This window comes from Marmota monax, unplaced genomic scaffold, assembly GCF_021218885.2.
Source record: "Marmota monax isolate L192 unplaced genomic scaffold, Marmota_monax_Labrador192_F-V1.1 WCK01_AAM20220418_F8-fsc00010, whole genome shotgun sequence".
Classification (NCBI taxonomy): domain Eukaryota; kingdom Metazoa; phylum Chordata; class Mammalia; order Rodentia; family Sciuridae; genus Marmota; species Marmota monax.
The window spans coordinates 21,068,584-21,088,901 of record NW_026692321.1 but is presented as its reverse complement, the minus strand read 5'-3'; the positions used below and the strand labels follow the sequence as shown (position 1 = coordinate 21,088,901).

General features: G+C 44.2%; 1 protein-coding gene across 1 annotated transcript in view; it reads left to right on the top strand.

Annotated features, from left to right (window-relative positions):
- The window catches only part of Alk (ALK receptor tyrosine kinase), a 668,653-nt gene that overhangs the window by 569,979 nt on the left and 78,356 nt on the right, over positions 1-20,318 (top strand). Inside the window, exon 9 of the mRNA XM_058578442.1 lies at positions 6,752-6,921. Within this exon, the coding sequence (XP_058434425.1) occupies positions 6,752-6,921 (170 nt within the window). The remainder of the gene's footprint in view (positions 1-6,751; positions 6,922-20,318) is intronic.

The following is a 20,318-nucleotide window of genomic DNA, read 5'->3' as shown; positions in this document are numbered from 1 at the left end:
ACCTGGTCCTTCAGGAGCTCCCCCCGCTCCAGGTCTCTCACTAAGCCCACAACTCGGGCCAGAGAACTCAATCCACTCCAAGGTGGGTGAAAAGATGATTTTCTCTTTTCCTACTTTCCAACAACACCCAAGTCCTCCATTGCTGCCTTTTCTAATGTAGCACTCTTTTGTTTTTCTCTGATAATAAAAGTACTCTGCAGTACATTGTAGAACATTAGGAAAACACAGTGAAGTATAAATGAGAAAAGCAAAATTGCCCATAATCCTACCCCCACAAAAGACAACACCTATCACCGTGGTGGCACTTCCTTCCAGAGAAAGGGAGAGAGGGAGAGAGAACCAAGCATGGTTGTAGTTAAAGGGTTTTTCATACATTTGGTATCACATCATCTAAGTATTTCATTTCTCCTTAATTCATTTTACATTTTTCTATATCAATGTTATTCCTCATAAACATGCTTTTAATATCTATTCTAAATTTATTCTATAGTTCTGTTCTAGTTTTCAAAAGTTATAGACTAAAAATCTGGAAAAGACCCCAGAAGAAAAAATAAATATCTGTAACTCTATAACCTCACCACCCAGGGATTCCAATGTTGTTGTTTTTATATACATAACCTTCATGTTTTCTCTCCATGTTTTTACAAAGGGGTCAGATGGATGTCCCCAGCTGGGTATCCTTTGGCTTCAATGTGATGTCTCAGAAAGAAAGATATGAGGTGGTGTCTTCAGAAAGGATTCTGGTCTTTTAAGTCTCCAGCATGACCAGGAATCCAGCATTCCTTAAGCTTCTAGTACTTGCCAGCATCACATTTTATTTGCTTGTTATCAAAAAAATCTGCATCTGGGCAGCTTCTTGCTGTGTTGAGTTGATTTTTCATTAGGCTATTTATAGCTAGAGAGCTGGTGTTTATTCTTTCCAGGTGAATTAGAAGATGGTGAACAAAAACATTGGATTTTTCAGGGAGTCAATATTCTTAATAATATACCTTGCTGAAACCAGGGAATCTTAAAAATTACAAGCTCCTACCCTGAATCAAAACCCTGTGGCATTTTAGGTTGGAGGGGAGTCTTGACCCCCATCTTGGCCCCTGATAACAATTTCAATCCTGATCATGAAGTCTTTTTGTCTTCTAGATGACTCCCAGTGTGGGGAGTACCCAGGATACCTGTCACCCACCAAACACGCTCATCTTGGCACATCTTTGGCTGCTAAGACACGCTTCATTCTGTTGGGGTGAAATGCACACTGGGTGCATCCATCCTTGGGGTTTTGGCTCTACTCTTGGAACTCTTGCAGCCCTTCATAAATTTTGAAAGATAGCAAACCTCACCACCACCTCCACCTGTAGTGTCCCATACCCCTGCGAGTATGACGTGCAGTACGGACATTATTGGATACCACTGAGTCCCTTTGCAGGCTAAATTGCATTATGATATTTTCTTATGAGTTCAAGAGATTATTCTGAAGCTGCCACGAGGAGTGCATAGCAAACACGGGCCACATCCTAGACATAAAATTGCAGTCATTACCTCCAGAGGAGGAAAGGGCCATGAGAGAAATAGTAGCATGAGGCCTAGCCACAATGAGGCTCCTGCTTTACATACAGGACTTTAATTAATAAAACGACAAACACTGGTCCCACATAATTGGAAAGTCTATCAGGCCCCACAGAGAGGCAGGGAAAAAAGGCCCTTGTAAAAGGGCCAGCTGGAGCCAGGAGATATAATTGCGAGTGGCGTGCTCTTGGTGCTGTTTCTTTTCACTCTTCTCACTTGCTGTCTGCATATAAAAGAGTCTATTATTCAAAAGCTGCCATTTAGAACCTATATCTATTAGGATGTGTCCAGGAGAATCAAAAATTATATTGTTACAGGCTCCAACAAGTGTTATTTCCCATAAATATAATAGATATGTACATGAACACACACTTGCACACGCGCGCGTGCGCACGCACACACGCACACTCACATTCACACACACACTGGGGCTAGGGTTATAAATGGCTGAAAATCCACTATCCCCCTAATCCCTCCAATATGAAAGTGTTTCTCAGATCAGACCTTGTAAAAATATAAATTCTGATTCAGTAGAGCTGGACCAGGACCTGAGGTCCTGCATTTCTAACAAGCTCTCAGGTGATACCATTGTTGCTGCTCCACAGACCACACTGTGAGCAAAAAGAATCAAGAAAATCTTCTCAATAGACCCCGGATACATTAAAGATCATCATAACATGTTCAGTGTGCATAGCTCTGAAGGTGTGGTAGGAACAGTGTAGAACAGAGAGTAGAGCCCAGGTCCACAGCATATGGGCCCACAAGGGACTGGCTTCGCCCCTGCAAGCCTCAGATTCTTCTTCTGAAAAATGGGAGTAGCAATAGCTACATGAAGGGGTGCTGTGAGTGTACAATGATAAGCATTTGTGTAAGTGCCTGGTGCAGCTTTGTGGCATTCAATAAACAAGTGGTTTTGTATCCTACAAGACACAAGATAGAAATGGGTATGAAGATCAACTTTCAAGAGTGTGTTGTGCCTAGTTGGGCACTGGAATCTTACTGTTAAGATCTAGTTGCATGTCCTTGGCATGGGTAATTAGGATGACACCAGAGGAGCTCTGTCACCTAGGACCAGATAGGAGAAATGTCAGCCTTTGAGACAGACTCAGAACTGCAGTTTGCCTTAGGAACCAGAGCGCTCTATACCCTTAGACACCGGTGATTAATAAGGAATTCTCACTAAGACCTGACATCAGTCCTCCTGTCCTAGTAATTAAGAAATTGGTGAGAACCTTGCCCTGCAGGAGCAAGAGGCAAGGTCTGGCTCAGGTCAGTTATGCTCACCCTCAGCCCAGGGGTCCCTCACTTTCTGGGTTGTTCTCAGTCTTTGCCTGGAGCTGATGTGGTAACCTCATGAAAACTCTCTGTGGAGGGCTGTGTCCTCCTCTCTATAGAAGAATCACCCCCTCTACACTTTGGTGATGGTGGGTACACTTTAAGCCATTTTTTTAGTAATTAAGAATAGCTTCAAACTCAAAGTCTAGGATGAAAATGGACCCCTCAGTGAGAGAGCCAGGCTACTTTCTGCACTAAGTAGCCCCATCTCCCCAGTGGTCTCATCCCAGGATGCACTTTAGAATCACCTGGAGGGATTTTAAAGCCTCTGATGTCCAGAACCTAACCAAGACTACTTAATCAGAATCTCTCAGGTGGAGCCCACACATTGGCAATTTGGAGAGCGCCCCAGGTGACTCTAATTTGCAGCCCAGATGGAAAACCACTGGTTTCCCCACGCCACACACAGTCTCACTTGGGCTCTTACACATTCTTTAACTCACCCAGTATTTATAACCACCTTTTAAGGTGAGCAGGGAAAGTATGAGTATGATCATAAGTTTATCTGTAACAAAATAGAGGCTCAGAGGAGACTAAGCAATAGTCTTAAGGTCACACAGTTAATGCACTTGAACCATGGAGCACGAACTCCCAGTTCTGACAGAGTGAACAAGCCAGGAAATGAGATGATCAAATGAGCCCCTGAAGAATCAGTGTTGATGCAAAGGGCAGTTGTTTCCAGTGCATTCTGGAAAGGTGGTGAATGAGTCAGAGGAGCACTAGGGTAGAGTTCCAGAGGCTGCTCTCTAACTCAGTGCTTCTCTCCAGATTCTAATTCAGTAGGTGTGGGGCCCAGCCAGAGCTTCCTCATTTCTAACAAGCTCCCAGGTAATATTGAAGACATGGGTCCAAGGACCACAATCTGATCAACAAGGCACTCACTGGCTCTTATAGGCAGAACTTGGAAGTGTGTCCAAGGCAAAGACCAAGGCAAAAACAGTGGGTTGTGTGATGCTTGTCTTAAGGAAGAGGGTCTGCCTGGGTATCTCCTTACTGAGCACTCCGCAGATTTAAAAAAAAAAATTATGATCCTAAATGTACTTTACTAGCTACTTATTGACTGCTAATCTTATTCCAAGACTTTTGTATCTATTTCTAGAACTCAACATTGTTGAAGCTCAGACAGTGCATGCCTTGGCTTGAGTTTTGGCCCTAGATATGTGTTTTCTGCTATAAACTATAAGTGGTACTATTATAAGATGAAAGGAGGGGTTGGGGAGATATCTCAGTGGTAGAGCACATGCCTAGTATGTGTGAGACCCTGGGTTCAATCCCCAGCGTCACACACACACACACACACACAAAAAAAAAAAAGATGAAAGGAAAATTAATTTTAAAATGTTCTTATCTATTCATTGCTCTGAACAGTTGGGCCCAGCGTCTGTCTTACCCAAGGCCTTGATGATATCAATGCTTTGATTGTCTTATGTCTTTTGCACTGGCTATCAAGTGGCTCCAATTACTTCATCTTTTGTTACACTCAGACACTTGAAATTATTAGTTTAAATTCTAACTTCCTGGTTGAATGATAAGGTCCATGAGCACAGGGAAGATATGCACAGTATGCAGCACAGAGTAGGTCTGCAGTAAATATTTGTGAATCAATAACTGATCATCTCCCTCAAGGGCTGATACCAACCAAGAAGGCTCCTGGAAGATGTCTTCAGGATAAAGATGCTGGAACCTTAGCACCATATCATGTGGGTTCTCTCTCCACCACTCTCTCACAACCTAATTTGCCTAAAATGTAGTGTGGGAAGATGAGAAAGTTCAGCAGTCAGCTGGCCCCCCATAGACATGACAGGGCTGTTTCTCATGGACATGCTCATGTCACTAGCAGACTCTGCTTCTTACTGAATACTTCCTAAGAGCAATGAGAACTGGGCAGTTTAGAACATCGTCAGGTGGCTGAGAGATAGGAGATTCTCTCCCCTTCCCTGGAACCTGATCTCCAGAATGCATGAAAGTACAAATAAGCTTCAGAGGATGAAAAGTTGGTTCACTAGAGCTGGGAACCTGGTAAAGACAGGAGTGGCTGCCTATGTTTGTATACCTTTTTATTCATTCTGACATTGACTGGCTCCAACCATGTGCCCAAGCTTGACAGTCACTGAGTACAAGATAAATAAGACAGTTTCTGCCTTGCAGTAAGGAAAAGCAAGGCATGTCCCATGAGGATCCCAGTCACCTCAGTTATAGGACTTCAGAGAAAGAGGAAGTCGTTTCTGAGTAGAATGGTAAGAAAAAGCTTCCTGAAAAGAAAATCGATGTCCTTTTTTTTTTAACATGAGGAGAAGAAAAGTGGAGGTAGAAGAAATGGAAGGATCAAAGGTACAGGAGCAGAAATACGTAAGGCAGGTGTAAATCTTGCAGATAAACTGGTGTGGGGGAGTCTCGGAGCCTTCACTGAGCTTCTTGTATGGGGTCCTGGGTGAAAATTCAGTCAGACCCCCCTACTTGTCTGATCACTCCAAGGGAAGCAGACTATTCTCCAGTTTCTTCAAATCACAAAACACTGGCTTATCTTATAATCAAAATGTGGTGCCAGTCAGAACTTCAACCTTGATCTAAAATTAGGGCTTCTTTCCCTCCCCTGCTCTGACTGTAATTGGTCCTGCTGCAGAGGGACAGCCTTAAATCAGGGAAGGGTGTGATCAGTGACATTTCCGGTTCCCCATCCAGCTTCTCCTCTTCTGTCTTCTTGCTGACCTCTGACCGTTCAGGATTGTAAGCATAAGAAAAGAAACACAAAGGGACCAAGAAAACTCTTAGTTGGCTGGGATTTTTGGGGGGATCTGGTATTGGTGTTCCCTGCACACGTGTTTGAGGCTTGTGTTTCTCACAGGGACACTTCCATGGTTCCTTCAGAGATCTACCTTTCTCTCCGCCATCTCCACTGTGACTTAGGGTCTTTCATGTTGACTAGAACATATGTGTCTCAGTTACAGGTGGTCACTTCCTTCTCCCTCTGCCCTTGGGCATCTCAAGGTACCAGCAGCTCTTCTGCTATGGTCGGTGTAGCCCTCTTGGACAAGATCTAAAATGACCCACAGGGCCCACTTGTACTTGGCTCCCCTCTAGACTGTGAAACATTCATGAATTTCTTTGCCTAAGGAAACTCTGGGGATTTATGTTTTCCAGATAGAAAAACTTTGAGTTTTCCGGAGAGACACTAACCCACTCTGCTCCCCAAACTGCAGGCAAAAAGTATCAAATGTTTCCTGAGGTGTCATGAAACTACTCTCTCTTGATTTGGGGTGAAGTTCCCTTCTTCCTTTGGAAAAACAGGCACCCTCATTCGGGAAGACACTGTATTAAAACATCTTGATATAAAGGGTTTTGTCTGACCTTACCTACCAAGTCACAGAATCTCCAGTTAACTAATACGTAATGTGTTCCTGCTGTTCAAATAAGAGCATTGGAATCTTTGGGGAAGGAATAAAAATCTATTTTACCTAAATCACTCAAAGAAATTGAGTCAAAAAAATCATTTGCCTAAGATTGCAAAGTGGATTGAGGTCATGGACAAAAATTTTTAGCTACTCTTTAGGAAATTCATTTAACACTCCACTGATCTACCTCCAAGAAAGAATCTTGTAAAATCTAGACTGTCAACCTAAATAAAGCTCCAGAACTACCCATAGCTTGTCCCTGCACAGCTCTTTGAACTTAATGAAAGCCACGTTGGGAGACAATGAGTAAGATCAGGCAGTGGGTGCCCTGCTCTCCTCACTGGGCCAATCTCAGCTGAGTCTCCAGAAAAATCCTTTGGATTTCCACTGATAACCCAAGAAGGGGCCCTAAGGTTTCCTTTCCATGCTAACACCTCATCTTTTGGCTCTTCTCTCCCTCGCAGCTCCGAATGTCCTGGCTCATCCGTGGAGTCTTGAGGGGAAATGTGTCCTTGATGCTAGTAGAGAACAAAACTGGGAAGGAGCAAAGCAGGATGATCTGGCACGTTGCCACCAATGAAGGCTGGAGCCTGTGGCGGTGGACAGTGTTGCCTCTCCTCGACGTGTCCGACAGGTGGGCCTCTCCCCGTCCCCTCTACCAGGCCCAGTGCTGAAGGGCGCCATGTCTTCCCTCCCTGGCCCCATGCCTTTCACCCCGGACAAACATGCACACACATGTAGATGTGCACACTTTCTGCAGGTTTTACCAGGAGCACAGGATTCTCCAAGGGATTTGGGTGCTAATGGCATTCGTCTCCCACATCTCTAATCTGGTCTGATCTGCTGCCTCCAGTATCTATCTGTAGGAAAACATTAAATTGAGCAATTCACATTACTCCCAAATAAGATCCAGACGTTCTATGTATTTAGCATTTTCTCTTACTTGGTGCATTTTATTTTACTTTCCCATTTGGTATTTTCTTTTCTCCTTATTAACAATAAAACCTTCGAGGAAATAGGACAGGCCTCATCATCCACCTCACTCCTGTCCTTTTGCAAGGGGATAAGACAAGAAGAAGGGGTGTGAAGTGCCATCCACCAGGCATCAGAGTCAGGACTGGCACCCAGACCTGACCGAGCCCACTCTCTGTGGAGTCAGGTCCTGAGGCAGATCGATGAAGGCAGATGACAAATTCATCAGTAAACAGGAGACTTTCTACCAGAGATCCTGGTTTCTGTTTGGATTCTATCCCTAATGGTCTCTGTGACCTTCACTATTTTGAACCTCAGTTTCCTCGCCTTTAAATGGAGAAGGTTGGGCTAGGAGGTTGTTAACTCTGCGTGGCACTGAAATGGTGCAGTAACCCACAGAGTTCAGCTGCCACTTGTCTCCCCAGGATGGCACTGCTCTGCCACCTGCAGTTAGCCTGGAGCAAGCAGTATTTGTGTAGACAGCCTAGCACAGTAGCACTCATGTGACACTCTGCTGTGTCATCCTGAACATTCGGTGGTTGGTGCTGACCCCTTCCTGACCAAAGAGCAGGGGAGGGTCATTTCTAAAAATGGAACAGACAAATAGACTGGAAAAAGAAAAAAAAAAATCTTTCATAAGCCAAACATCGAACCTTACACTCCAGAGCAACCTCCACACTAGTCTCCTAAAACATGATCAAATTATCATCTGATGGAGTCACCTCTGATATAGGAAGGTCAAGGGCTCAAGGCAAAGTGGAGGCTGAAGCCAGTTAGCATGCAGCTTTGTAAAGGTTTCAAACTCCCCCCCAACCTCAGAGTTTGCTAATCCAACGGCTCATTGCTGGAGCTCTGCTGGCACAGGAAGAAGGCACCTTCCTTACTCTGAGCACAAGTTACCCACTCCTTCATGTGTGGGTTAAAGATCAAAGCCCATAGATACCAAGGCAGTGACCCCAGGAAAAATGGATTTAATTAAAGTGCAAGAAAAAAAATCATTTGGGCACTACTTACCACAGACTCCTCTTTTGTTCTTTGGGATTGTGAGACTGGGCACCAGGGATGGAGAATAAGAGAGTGATGCCAAAGTCCTCCCTCCTGGGAGATGCAGAATTAATTCAGATGATTCAAAGGGTTTGTTTCTCCTTGATCGAGCAAGACCTCTCTCTTTCATAGCCACTCCAGGGAATTTAAAGCAAGTAAGATGTTGACTGGGTTCACTCCCATCCACGAGAGGTGCATGTGAAAGAGACTTTGTTCTCAGCCTTCTTGTAAAGGCTGTGTACCAGATTGACATCTTCAATCTTGAGACGGAGACCAAACTGTCCAGCGGGAATTCAGACAAAGGCTAGCTTGGTTTGAGGATGCCTTGTGACCCAAAAAGTGTGCAATTGCAGAAAACAAGAGAGCCTCCATTGGTGGTGAGCCTGCATGCTACCAACATGTGTTAGAAGCAGGCTTCTCAGAGCTAGAGTTGATATGGGAGGCATTGGGACCCAAGGAAAACGGAACTGCAGGAGAATGAGGCAAGCTGAAAGCAAACTAGATTGCACTTGTGACTGGCCCATAAAACTACAGAAACTCTGGATGACAGAGTCTAGGCTTTAGAATCAGAGAGTCCCAACTTTTAAAACTGACTCAGCCAGTATGTGTTGTGTGACCTCATCCCCTTAACTTTAACCTCTCTGAACCTTAGCATCCTCATCTTTAAAATGAGAATAACAAGAGTACAACTTCACAGGATTGCTATGAGACCAAATGAATGATTGTCCAAAGAACTCATGCGTAGTAGGTATCGATGAATTTTGTTTTCTGCATCTTTCATCCTTGTCCCTTGGGTTTGTGGCCTTAGTAATAATGTATTGAACTGATAGCACAAATCACAACCACTGAACTTCTGATTCAAGTCATGTTCTATAAAACAGAGATAATAAGTCTCCTCTTGAGTTTGGAAAAGTAAAGTACTTGGGGAAGAGCCTGGCCTGCATTAAATGCCTAATCAGCAATAACTGATAATAACAACTATAATACAATAAAGACAATACTCCCCCTCACACATACACACACAATGCCTCAGTCTGCGATGGCCAATTTAACAATAATAGCCAGTCATGCAAACCTAAGATAACAGTGGGGTTTTTATTAGTTAACTGTCATCAGTGTTCTGCTGATTCCTCATAAGGAGAAGTCTCTGATGAGCAAGAGCCACCCACTCTTCCCGCTTCCTTTCAGGAGAGTGGGCTATGCTACCTGCATTGCCACAAAATGAAAATGGGAAAAGGAAAAGAAGAGAAAAATAAAAGAAATAAAGAGGAAAATGAAATGGACAAAGGCAAATAAAAGCCAAGCCTCTCCCTCCACCCCCGAGGGGGGCACGAACCCCAACCTCCACTTGCATTCACCCAGGAAGCTCACTCGGGCAGCCCCTAGCTTCCGCCATTCAGCACTGGCCTGTGGACAGCTCCCCGGCACCTGCCCTTAAAGGTGTCAGGAGCTTTATTTCCTAAGCTATCCCAAAACGCCTCTGCTCCCAGGTTCCCCAACCTCCACACATTGTGTTTTTAAAAGGAGATTTATCCAGAGCTTAGAGGTTAGCCCTGAAGAGCTCCTGGGCTCTAGACACTAGTCAGCCTCTGGGCATTACATGAATAATCTTTTTAAACATAAATCTAATTATTTTCCTAACTTCCTGCAGGTGTTCAGGTGCCTTTCAAACTCTTTAATTAGACCTTCACTTAGGCCCATGTGTGACCTGTCCAATCTTAATTTCACGAGCTCTTCCTGTCAGCCTTCTCTCCCCATCACTCTGCCCAGAAACCACATGGAACTTTCCACTCAGTTGTGCCACGTAATTCTCACCTCCAGGCCTCTGCATCTGCCATTCTCTCAACCTTAATGTTTTTTCTTTATCTTTACTAAATACCACCCTTTATTCACTTTAAAAAAAAATCTTCCTAGACTATATATTTACCTACAATACCTTCTCATGACTCTTGAGATATCCCTATACTACCTTGTCATTCTTTACTGTCTGTTTTTTTTTTATGTCCAAATATACAGACCAACAGGGCAGGGATCATGTCTGTCCTCTGTATCACTGCTTCTTGAGCCTGATACCATGCCTAACACACAGTTTGCCCAAGAAGTCCATGTTGGCAGAATGATATATTAAGAGAAGTTGTGTATGCTTCCAAATTCCAGCTGAATGAACTGAGAATTCCACTTGGTGGAATCTGGCACTCCTCCTCTGTTCAACCTGTGTCTTACAAAGACACAAGAATCACTTTGTTATAACAGTGTTGCAAAGCATTCTGTATATCAAAGCAACACCTGTGTTCTGTCAGATGAGCCCAAACAGCATTTGTTACTCTTGTGACAAGGAATCCTCTCTAGGGACTTGCCTGGTACCTGTGCTTTCTTTGTCTCTGGTCATTGTCCTGTCGGAATCACTTTATAAGAAAGACTTTGATCCTAATCATGTGCCCTGGTCTCCTTGTGAGTAGACAGCTAGAACTGGGCACTTGAGACAAAAGAGCTGTAGTCAGATCATCCCCACCAGGCAGTCATCCCACACAGGCTCATAAAGGAGAGATGCAAAGAGGTTAGCATCAGGGGGCATTGATCCACAGAATGATATTCCTTCTATTTACAAATATGCAGAGTGTTAGAAGTAATGTAATAGTCTGTCATCATTATGCAATTATAGTAACTCTACAAAAAGAGTAACAAGAAAAACCTCCAGGAGCCATGCTCAAACTGTTCTGAGCCGTGGCAATACCCCTGGAATACAGATCTCTGCTCTCAAGGTAATTTCGAAGGACAACACCAATTCAAATATGGACTTGAGGTGTGGTTGGAAGTTACCTCGTTACTTGACATTCACCTCATTTAACTACTATAATTTTCTTCATTTTCTTCATTTACTTCCTATTTTATCAGCATCCTCCCAACCCCCATCTCAGTGGCCATGCTTTCTGCTGGAATTAATTCCACTTGTTCTCAAAATGGAAGAAAGGCAAGTTCTTCCCCCTTAATTTGAATTGTCAGACTCTAGCAGGGACACGCTCCTGGTTTTCCTCTTTATAATCATAGATCTCACTCAACTAAATACAATTTCCCCGACCATCCTAAGCTTTGACGTGCTTACAGAGCAGAAGCTGCTAAGTTTGACTCATCATGAGATAGATTTGGAAATACCATGGATCAAATCATGTCCCACAAATCATTGCAATTGTACAGTCAGATGTAAAGTACATAACTTACCACACCTGGGTAGGCTCCATTCCCCAGCACTGTCATTAGAAAGGCTTTTAGCTGTACACTATATACATAGTCTAACAAGAAAAAACGTTCCCTCCGGAGATATTTAAGTTTCCTGTTCCTTTTGCATCCTTTGTCCTAAACGATAAGTGGTGTGTTTCAGAAATGCATCTTTCAAATGAGATCAGTTAAACTGCGAGTTATGTCTTCATGCATTTAGACCAGAAACTCCACAGAGCCAAGATTTTTTTTTCCTATTCAACTTTTGTTTATCATCCACAGAATCCCCATTTTATACAGGGTACTATGGATTACAATGCTCTATCTTTCTGTAGCATCTTTCATAGAAAAGAAAGGCATTAGAAGAACATTTTCATTACTCATTCTTGCCTGGGTAGAGAAGTAGTAGATTGCAGTGAGATTCTGGGTAGACCTCAGTTTGCAGGTCTAGACATGCCTCTGGAAAAGTTGTGTTGAATTCACATTTTCCATAAATTGCATTGCAGCTTCTCTTACAGCCTTGAGGAGTTTTAAATAATTAGAACTAGCATTTGTTGAGTGCTTGCTGCATACCTGTCATTCTAACAAGTACTTACCATGCATTATCACCTTTCATCCTCAAACATCCCCTTGGGAGAGATAATACAATTAATCCCCCTTTTTATATGAGGAATGTGAGGGATAACGAGCTTAGATAATTCCCCCCCCCATCCTTAGGCCAGGTTGCTTCCTATGTGCCTCCTGAGGAAATAATTCAGAGTGCTCATGGTCAATGTTAGCTCTTATTATTTTTTAATTAATTTATTTATTTTAATTAGGTATGTATGACAGCAGAATGCATTTAGATTCATTGTACACAATTGCAGCACACCTTTACATGTCTATGGTTGTACACGATGTAGCGTCACACCATATGTGCAGTCATACATGTACCTAGGGTAATGATGTTCATCTCATTCTACCATCTTTCCTGCCCCCATGCACCCTCCTTAACCTCCCTCCCCTTTGTCAATCATAGTTCCTCCATTTTTCCCATGCTTCACCCTCCCCATTATGGATCCGCATCCACTTATCAGAGAGAACATTTGTTTTTTTTTTGTTTTTTTAGGATTGGATAACTTCACTTAGCATGATATTCTCCAACTCCATCCATTTACCTGCAAATGCCTTAGTTTTATTATCTTTTAACACTGAGCAATATTCCATTCTCCAGAGCCTTGTGTATGAAGCTCTTATTATTAACCAATAGCTTGGTTCTGGGCATTTTTAGGCCACACCTCTTATTTGCTTCCAGGTAGTTATGTCTGTTTTTCATTTGCATCCCCCAAATCCCACCATCTTAATTCCCACCACCACCTCCTGCTCAATTCCCGCCCACCACCCACCCCCACCTGCCTGCTTTCCTCTCCTCAGGCCTGCAGGTGCAATGCATTCGCCTCACCAGCAGGGGAGGACTCTCTCCTTTTCTTTCCAGGACATTGAGTCCACTCCCCTGGGTGTCTTTTCAGGTCACCAGTCAGCATGCCTTTGACCATTCCTACATCTATGTACCCACTCCCAAATGAGCCCGGGTTCTGATGGGTCTTTGCTGTTTGCAAATGTAGTAATGTACCACCTCTAACAAAGACATAAAATAAAATATACGAACTTATACATTTCACGAATCACCCTGTACCTGAGAATAAATTTCACTTCCAAAAGGACTGATGCAGGAAATCCAACCATGAGGTTGGCACCCTGTGCGAAATAGAGCCCCTCTCTGTCCCTAGGAGAGAAGCATAGGGCCAGGCCCTGCATTCTTTCCCCTCCTTCAAGTTTCCATCTGCTTTGCCTCTACCAGTTAGTCCCTCCCCAGGGAGGAGGCACACCTGTGCGGAGGAGCTGATGTCACACCACTGCAAACCCCATAAGCCAGCACCTGCTGCCCTCTGCAGGACAGGCTGCTGCGACTGTCACAGTGGCTCCTGCACCTCCTCACTCTCCACACCCACAGAGGTGCACTTCCACCATGCACTTCCACCCAGGGTGTTTCACTCCTTCACAGCATGAGGTACCCATTCAGGCCCACTGCGAGTGGTCAGGGAAAATGTCCTCCATTTTCAGACAAGGAGACCAAGGCCCAGAGGGGTCCAATAACTTTCCTGAAGTCCTATAGGTCACTAGGCATAGAGGCTCCTCCATAGAGGCCCAGCTTCCATTGCCTTTCCCTTCACCAGGCAGCATCCTGTGAAGATTCTCAAGCATAAAATGGTACCATCCTTCATTATTCCTCAGGCATTGTGCATTTGGTGTCCCATGATGGGCTTGCCTAGACAAGTAGCACAGCCCCAGCTCTGAAGGTGGGTGTACCATCTAACAGGGAGGCTGGCAGGAAAACAAGACTGCTGCATGGCAGAGCATGAGAGCTGGACACAGGGACCCAGGGAATCGGAACAGCTCAAGGCCCAGTAAATCCACAGCCCACTGGGGTGCCTGCTGGGAAGCAAGGCAGGTGCTGTGCAGGAGTCTTCTCCACCAAATATGCCCACACCAACAGAAGCAGAGAGCAATGGCTATTGCTCAGAAACTGTGGCTCAAAATAAGTAAATAACTGTCCAGAGACACAAATTAGCTAGCAGAAGAGTCAGGACTCAAGCATCATTTTCTAGCTCAAAATCTCACTCTCTTTCAAAGCCTTGCCATCATGGTCAGAAAAATCTCTTCCGTGAATCTGTGTGACAATAGGCAGCAGGTGTCATCTCACATCAACTGATGGAGGAACCATGAGGATGGAGCATGGCCTGGGCTGCCCGAGGCCCTGTCAGGAAGCTGTCAGCCGTGAGGTCAGCAAACTCCTGCAGGGCCCAGCCCCTCAGGCAGGATCCAGAGAATGACTCTGGTCTGTAAGAGCAGGCCAGGCCCAGCCTTGGGAGAACTGGGCCACCAGATAGGTCATCCCAATAGGGGTGTGGGCATGTGGTCAGGACACAGGTAAAAAGCTGGGAATCAGATGAATATCCAGGTCTCCATAGCATGACAAAAACCTGGTCAGTGAGCCTGAAGCCTATGCATGTAGCACCCTTGCACAAGAAAATTGTATTCATGTCCCAGAGAGCTTGAGCACCCTCCTTAAATGCACCCTACCTGGCTCACTAGGGTGCCCAGTCCTAGGGCAGTGCCAAATATGCAGCTGTAAGGGAAGGGTATTATAGGGTCCTGCAGCCACCAAGGGTAAAGTGGACCCATCTCCAACACCCCCAAGCAGTTCAGTTATCACCCCAACCATGCCAGGTGAGCACACCTGAACACCTAAGCTTGTGCTACATACACTGTTAGTTGGGGTAACACTACCTGACATAACAATAAACATCCAATCCTCAGAACTGTGTAAAAATGAAATACATTTCTTGCTTTTATAAAATAAAAAAATGAATGTGCGGGTTCATGAGTGGCCTTCCACTTGGTCATTCAGGGCCCCAAGCTCCTTCCACCCTGTGCTTTCACCCTTTTCTTCAGCCTTGGAATCCTCTGCATTCAGCCAACCAATGGAGAAGAACATGGGGCGGGAGGGTCTGTCATAGAAAGATTTTTATGAATCATCACATCTGTTCACTCTCCATTGGCTAGAATTCAAGCACATGGCCACACATACTGCAAGGGATGCTGGGAAATGTAGTCTAGATGTGTGCTCAGAGAAGTGGGTTAGATTCAAAAAAAAAGAAATGAGATGTTGTGTCATGGAATAAGCCAAGGAATACAGCTCCCATCTGTGGGCATCTATCAGTATTACTTGAGAATACTGCTTCCTCATTTAGCAACTCTGAGCATTGATCAAGCTTCTTCTCCACAAAGCCTCATAATTCAAGGCTGAAATCAATTCCAGGATCTATTCTGAGGTATGAATGTTTCATTCCCAAAATTTTATGATGCGGCAAAAATCTTATTTTCTGGCAGAAATCACCCCGGAATTTTTCTCACTGAATTTTTCTTGTCTAAAAACAAAAAATAAATAAATAAACGGGAAAAAAGAACTTTTGAAAAGTCTTAAAACTAGCAAAACAGCCTAGGGCCTGGTTCACAAACTTAACTGAACATTATGGTGAACTGGAAAACTCTCTTCCTCCCCCACCACCAGAGATCTGGGCCCCATACACAGAGATTCTGATTCAGTAGATCACATGCTGGACAACCACATTTGGTTTGATACGTAACCACATTTGAAAGTCACTTGCATAAAATAACAGATCCAGGTCTCTTGTGGGCAAGACAGGGAATCAAGAAGTATATGGAGAGGTGTCATTGGCTGTCCCGCTGTTGGCAAAACTATAATAAACCCCCATCAAGCAAGAGGGTAGAAATGAGTGTAGAACCAGCCTCTTGGGCCTAAAGGATGCTGAGAGCACAGGGCACATCATTAAGAGGCTAACAGTCATACACCAGCACTGTTCAGGGTCTTACAGAGCATGGCGGGTGTTCAGATGGTACAGTGATCTTCCAATTGCAGAGCAGTCCAAAGAACCCTCATGGGGCAGGGGCGGGGAAGATAGACTCATAAGCCAGTCCTCGATAAAAATTAGGTATTAGGGAAAAGGACCAAGGACTTTCCAGAAAGGCCATCATGTCAAGCAGAGGCTTAGAGACAGGAATGTTTTCTACAAGTTCAAGAAAAACCAACTACATTGTATCAGAGAACCTCAGGTGGTCCTCTTGGAGGTCAGTGGATGTGGATCTTGAACCAAGTGCTTTGCACATTTTTAAATCCAGAGATGGGCTGAAGAGTGGGGTTACTAAAGCATGGAGACCCCTGGAGGCTCTTGTGAGTGACTAAATGTGAAATAATTGGACCCTCAAAGTGGAACTCAGAACGGGGGAAGAACGAAGCCAGAAAAGAATCCCCTCCATCTGCTGCCTTCCAAGTGGCTCCATTGGCTCAGGACAGTTTTGGTTCAGCTGTCTGAGAAGAAGGGAAGAGATGTGGCCAGTGGCGCAGCATGCAATGTGCAACCAAGCATTGATATGTACAAATCAAGCATTCATAACTCTAGAAGGATCTGGCCCTGTTTTTTTTCTCAGAAAATAGCCCAGATCATTGGAGCAAGGAGTAGATTAGCAATTCTGAGCTTTAAATCCTATTTCTAACACTGATTTACTGTCACGTTTGGGACAAGCTGTTGCTTTTGATTGCTAAGTTTCCACAATCAAGAGTGCAAAGCAGTGAGACAGATCAGACCCATGAGCCTGGTTTAAGAGGCAGTCGCTCAAAATGGCACTAAGTGAACCCCTTTAGAATAACCGATGTTCTGGAGAGCATCATACACACAATGAGATTTTTAAAAAAATATTTCTTTGGCGCTAAGGCTCTGTAAAATGAAGATGGTTGTTATTTTTGAAAATTGTGCAGGTTAGAAGCATTAAGTGGCTGACTACGTTAGTTTCCTGAGAGGATTGCTGAGGCAATCCTCCTGCCTCAGACTCCTGAGTCTCTGGGATCATAGTTTAAGGGATTCCATAGTAAGGGAATAGGATCCCCATAGCATCTAAATTTTCTTTAGGTACAATACCTTTAGTTTGTCTTAATCAATGAGGGAATGTAAAAGGGCCTGTTTAGACAGTGGTGCTATATCCCAAGCAGGTGCTGAAAGGCCCCTTTTGTTGGAGGGGTTCTGGATAAACGCCCAGACAGCTAGACCTACTGGGAAAGGTGGGAAAAGCAAAGGCAAGGAGAAAGCTTTCCATCTTCTTCCACCTAATTTTATCTTTCCCTATTTTCTCTATTTTATCATCACTACCATCACTTTTCTTATTTCCACCTTTGTTTTTGAATTTATTTAAAATTGTGAAATACAGCACACAAACAGGAAATCACAAAGCATCCTTAAGTTTCTTTTTCTTTTTTTTTTAATTGGTTGTTCAAAACATTACAAAGCTCTTGACATACCATATTTCATACATTTGATTCAAGTGGGTTATGAACTCCCATTAGAAAAAAAAAAAAAAAGAATAACCGATGTTCAGAGAGACCTGCTCAAATTTTCCTGGTAATGTCCACAGCTTGGTTACAAATCAACAGATGCATATGTTTTTCTTAATTCTAAATACTTCTGGAAAATGTAACTCTGTGTTCTCAGCCCTGACTCCCACTAGGCACAAAGTCTGAAACTGGGGGGTAATTGATCTTCTGATATTTGAAGCAAAGCGGAATCTAATTCTACATGAGCTGTCCCCCAGAGCCTCCCCAACACAGCTTCCACCCTCACGTCCATGTAGATGATTCACTCATCTTCATTTCCATTTGAGGCATATACCTAGATCTCAAACTGCCTGATTGGCATCCCACCCACACCTTCAGCATGGCCCCAACCAGCATACCCACTCCAGAGTGATACTTCTGTCCACAGCTCTGCCAGTCTCCTAAATATTCTGTTCTTCAAAGTCCTTCTTGACTTCTCTCTCACTACCGAGATTCAATGTGAATAATATTGCATTGAACTTTGAGGAGTAGAACTAAAGGGAATTTCAAAAATCTCCCAGTCGGTGGATAGTATGAGTTATAGGTCTGATGGAACCTTCAAGGGCAAGGTCCATGACTTACACATCTCTATACTCCTGTCTTCACCCACAAGTGTCTTACTCATGATGGGGGCTATAAGACAAAGAAGAATATACGTAATTTGACAAATGTTACAAATTTGCTGCCTGTGGAAGCAAAGATTTCTAATAAAAATATAATTTGAAACAGGAACAATGAAGTAGAATCTCATGCTGAATAAAGACTTCCACCATGAAAATACCATGTTACACAGATTTTTTAAAACCAAGATGCAACTCAGATAGTGACTTGCCCAAGTCACAGAGATCCACCAAGTATTCAGTCCAATATTCTCTCTCCTCTACTTTTTGACACTCAGCACCCCCACTCCAACAAGCAGAAAAGGTTACTAAAAAAGAAAAGACTACTCAAAAAGATGTTTTTGTCAGAAGAGAAGAAATCTAGCCACCACCATTTTCATAGGTCCCCTCCCTGTTAGGGCCGCCATCTCTGGTATCATTTCAGCCCTCCAAGCCACAAGCCAACACAGAGACAGAGGCAGAGAAGAAGTTTAGTGTAGGAAATGTCTATGTGTCCTGAGAAATGAGAAGAGACAGCCCATTCTCGGAGAAGAATAGATGTGGGACCTTCTAGGTCTAGATAGTTCTCCACAGCCCGGGTTGTCCCAAGGAGCTTCTTTTCCTTCACTAACAGTGTAGACTATGTATGAGTCTAGATGATATTAAACAAGTTGGATGGTTCTTCAAGGAATGGCAGAAAATAGCCCAGGAAGGGAGAGGCCTGAGCCTTCATCTTGCCTCTGCTACTTCACAAAACGTATATAACCTGCCAGATCCAATGATGCTCCCTCTGTATCGCCCCATCCCCCGCCCCTGCTTTCTCCTTCCTCTTCTTCTCTTGCCATCTCCCTCCCTCTCTCTATTTGCCTACCCCCCCCCGCCCAGGGACTTGGCACAGTCAAGCATCTGGGTCAGATATTTTTGTGCATAGGCACCTCCCCTGCTGGCTAGGGCTCCAGAAAGTAAGGCCTGCCTTCTTCTTGCCTGGCCCCTTAAAGCCTGGTGTCCCCACTAGAATGCAGTTGACATGGCACAGATTGAGGGACTGAAAGAACAAAGGGGGGGGACTTGCTAGAAATGGGTTCCACCCACCCTGTAGTCTGGACCTTCCTTGTGGAGGCTTTTCCGATTGATGACACAACAGGGCACATGAAGGAGCTGGGACAATTTGGTCTCAGCCTGCAAAAGTGAGCAAAGAAAGCGAATGCTTTAAAGCCTCGACTGAGAATGTGGAAGGGTCTGGGGGACTCTCCATGCCTGCTCAGCCAAACTGAAAATTCATTTTCTCTCTTATTTCCAGAAGGACTCCTTTATGAAGACAGACCTCATTGTAAAATATCTCCATGGCTTTTGGCAGCCCTGGAAGGTCTATGTATTGATGTTTCCTCACTGTTCTTGTTGCCCAGAAGGGAAACAAAGTCAGGAGGTGGAAAATTGCTTCTGAGAGTGGGATTGAGTTGGATGGGGAATGTTCCCAACTCCTGAGTCTGACCTGTACCATGACCTGGCCCACTCTACTAAGCCAGATCCAAAGACTCGTGGAGTCAGGACCCACATGTTCTGCTTTGGCCACATTGAACCTAAGCAAGACTGGTCCCAGGAATTCAAGGCTGCCCATCAGCCCCTCCTCTTGAGCCAATAACTGAAGTCAATTATGCAGATAATAGGATGAGGGTGGCAGTGCTTTTTCATCACATACATTATTCTAATAGAAATGCATACTGCGCCCTGAGCCTTATGACAGTCCATTTTAGAAGATTTTAGCCAAGCAAATCAACTGCGCAGTGAGAAATTGGAGAAAGTGGTTTTTCTCAGCAGTATCTGCCAGTTCTATCCTAAGCAGCCAGATCCCAGATGAGCCCCAGCTGCGAAAAGGGATGCAAAACACTCCCTCCTTCCAGGGCCAGTAAGTGGCCAATGGAGGAATCTGAGACATGGTGCCTATCTATTGCGTGTTTTTAACCCTGTCCAGTTATTCTTTCCTGCCCTCTCCAAAGTATTGCTATTCCCTCAGTCCACATTCAGACATACACCTGTTTTTTTGTCAGCTACTTAAAATCATTAAGTGAACTTAATTAGGTTTGTTAATCCCTAAGGCTGAATGGGTGGCAAATAAGGCCTATATTCACTGTCCATTAGCAGTCTGTTGCTGGAATGAGATGGTGCCTTTTTTGAGCTGTTTGTGAGCAGCATCCACATTTCCTAGGCAGG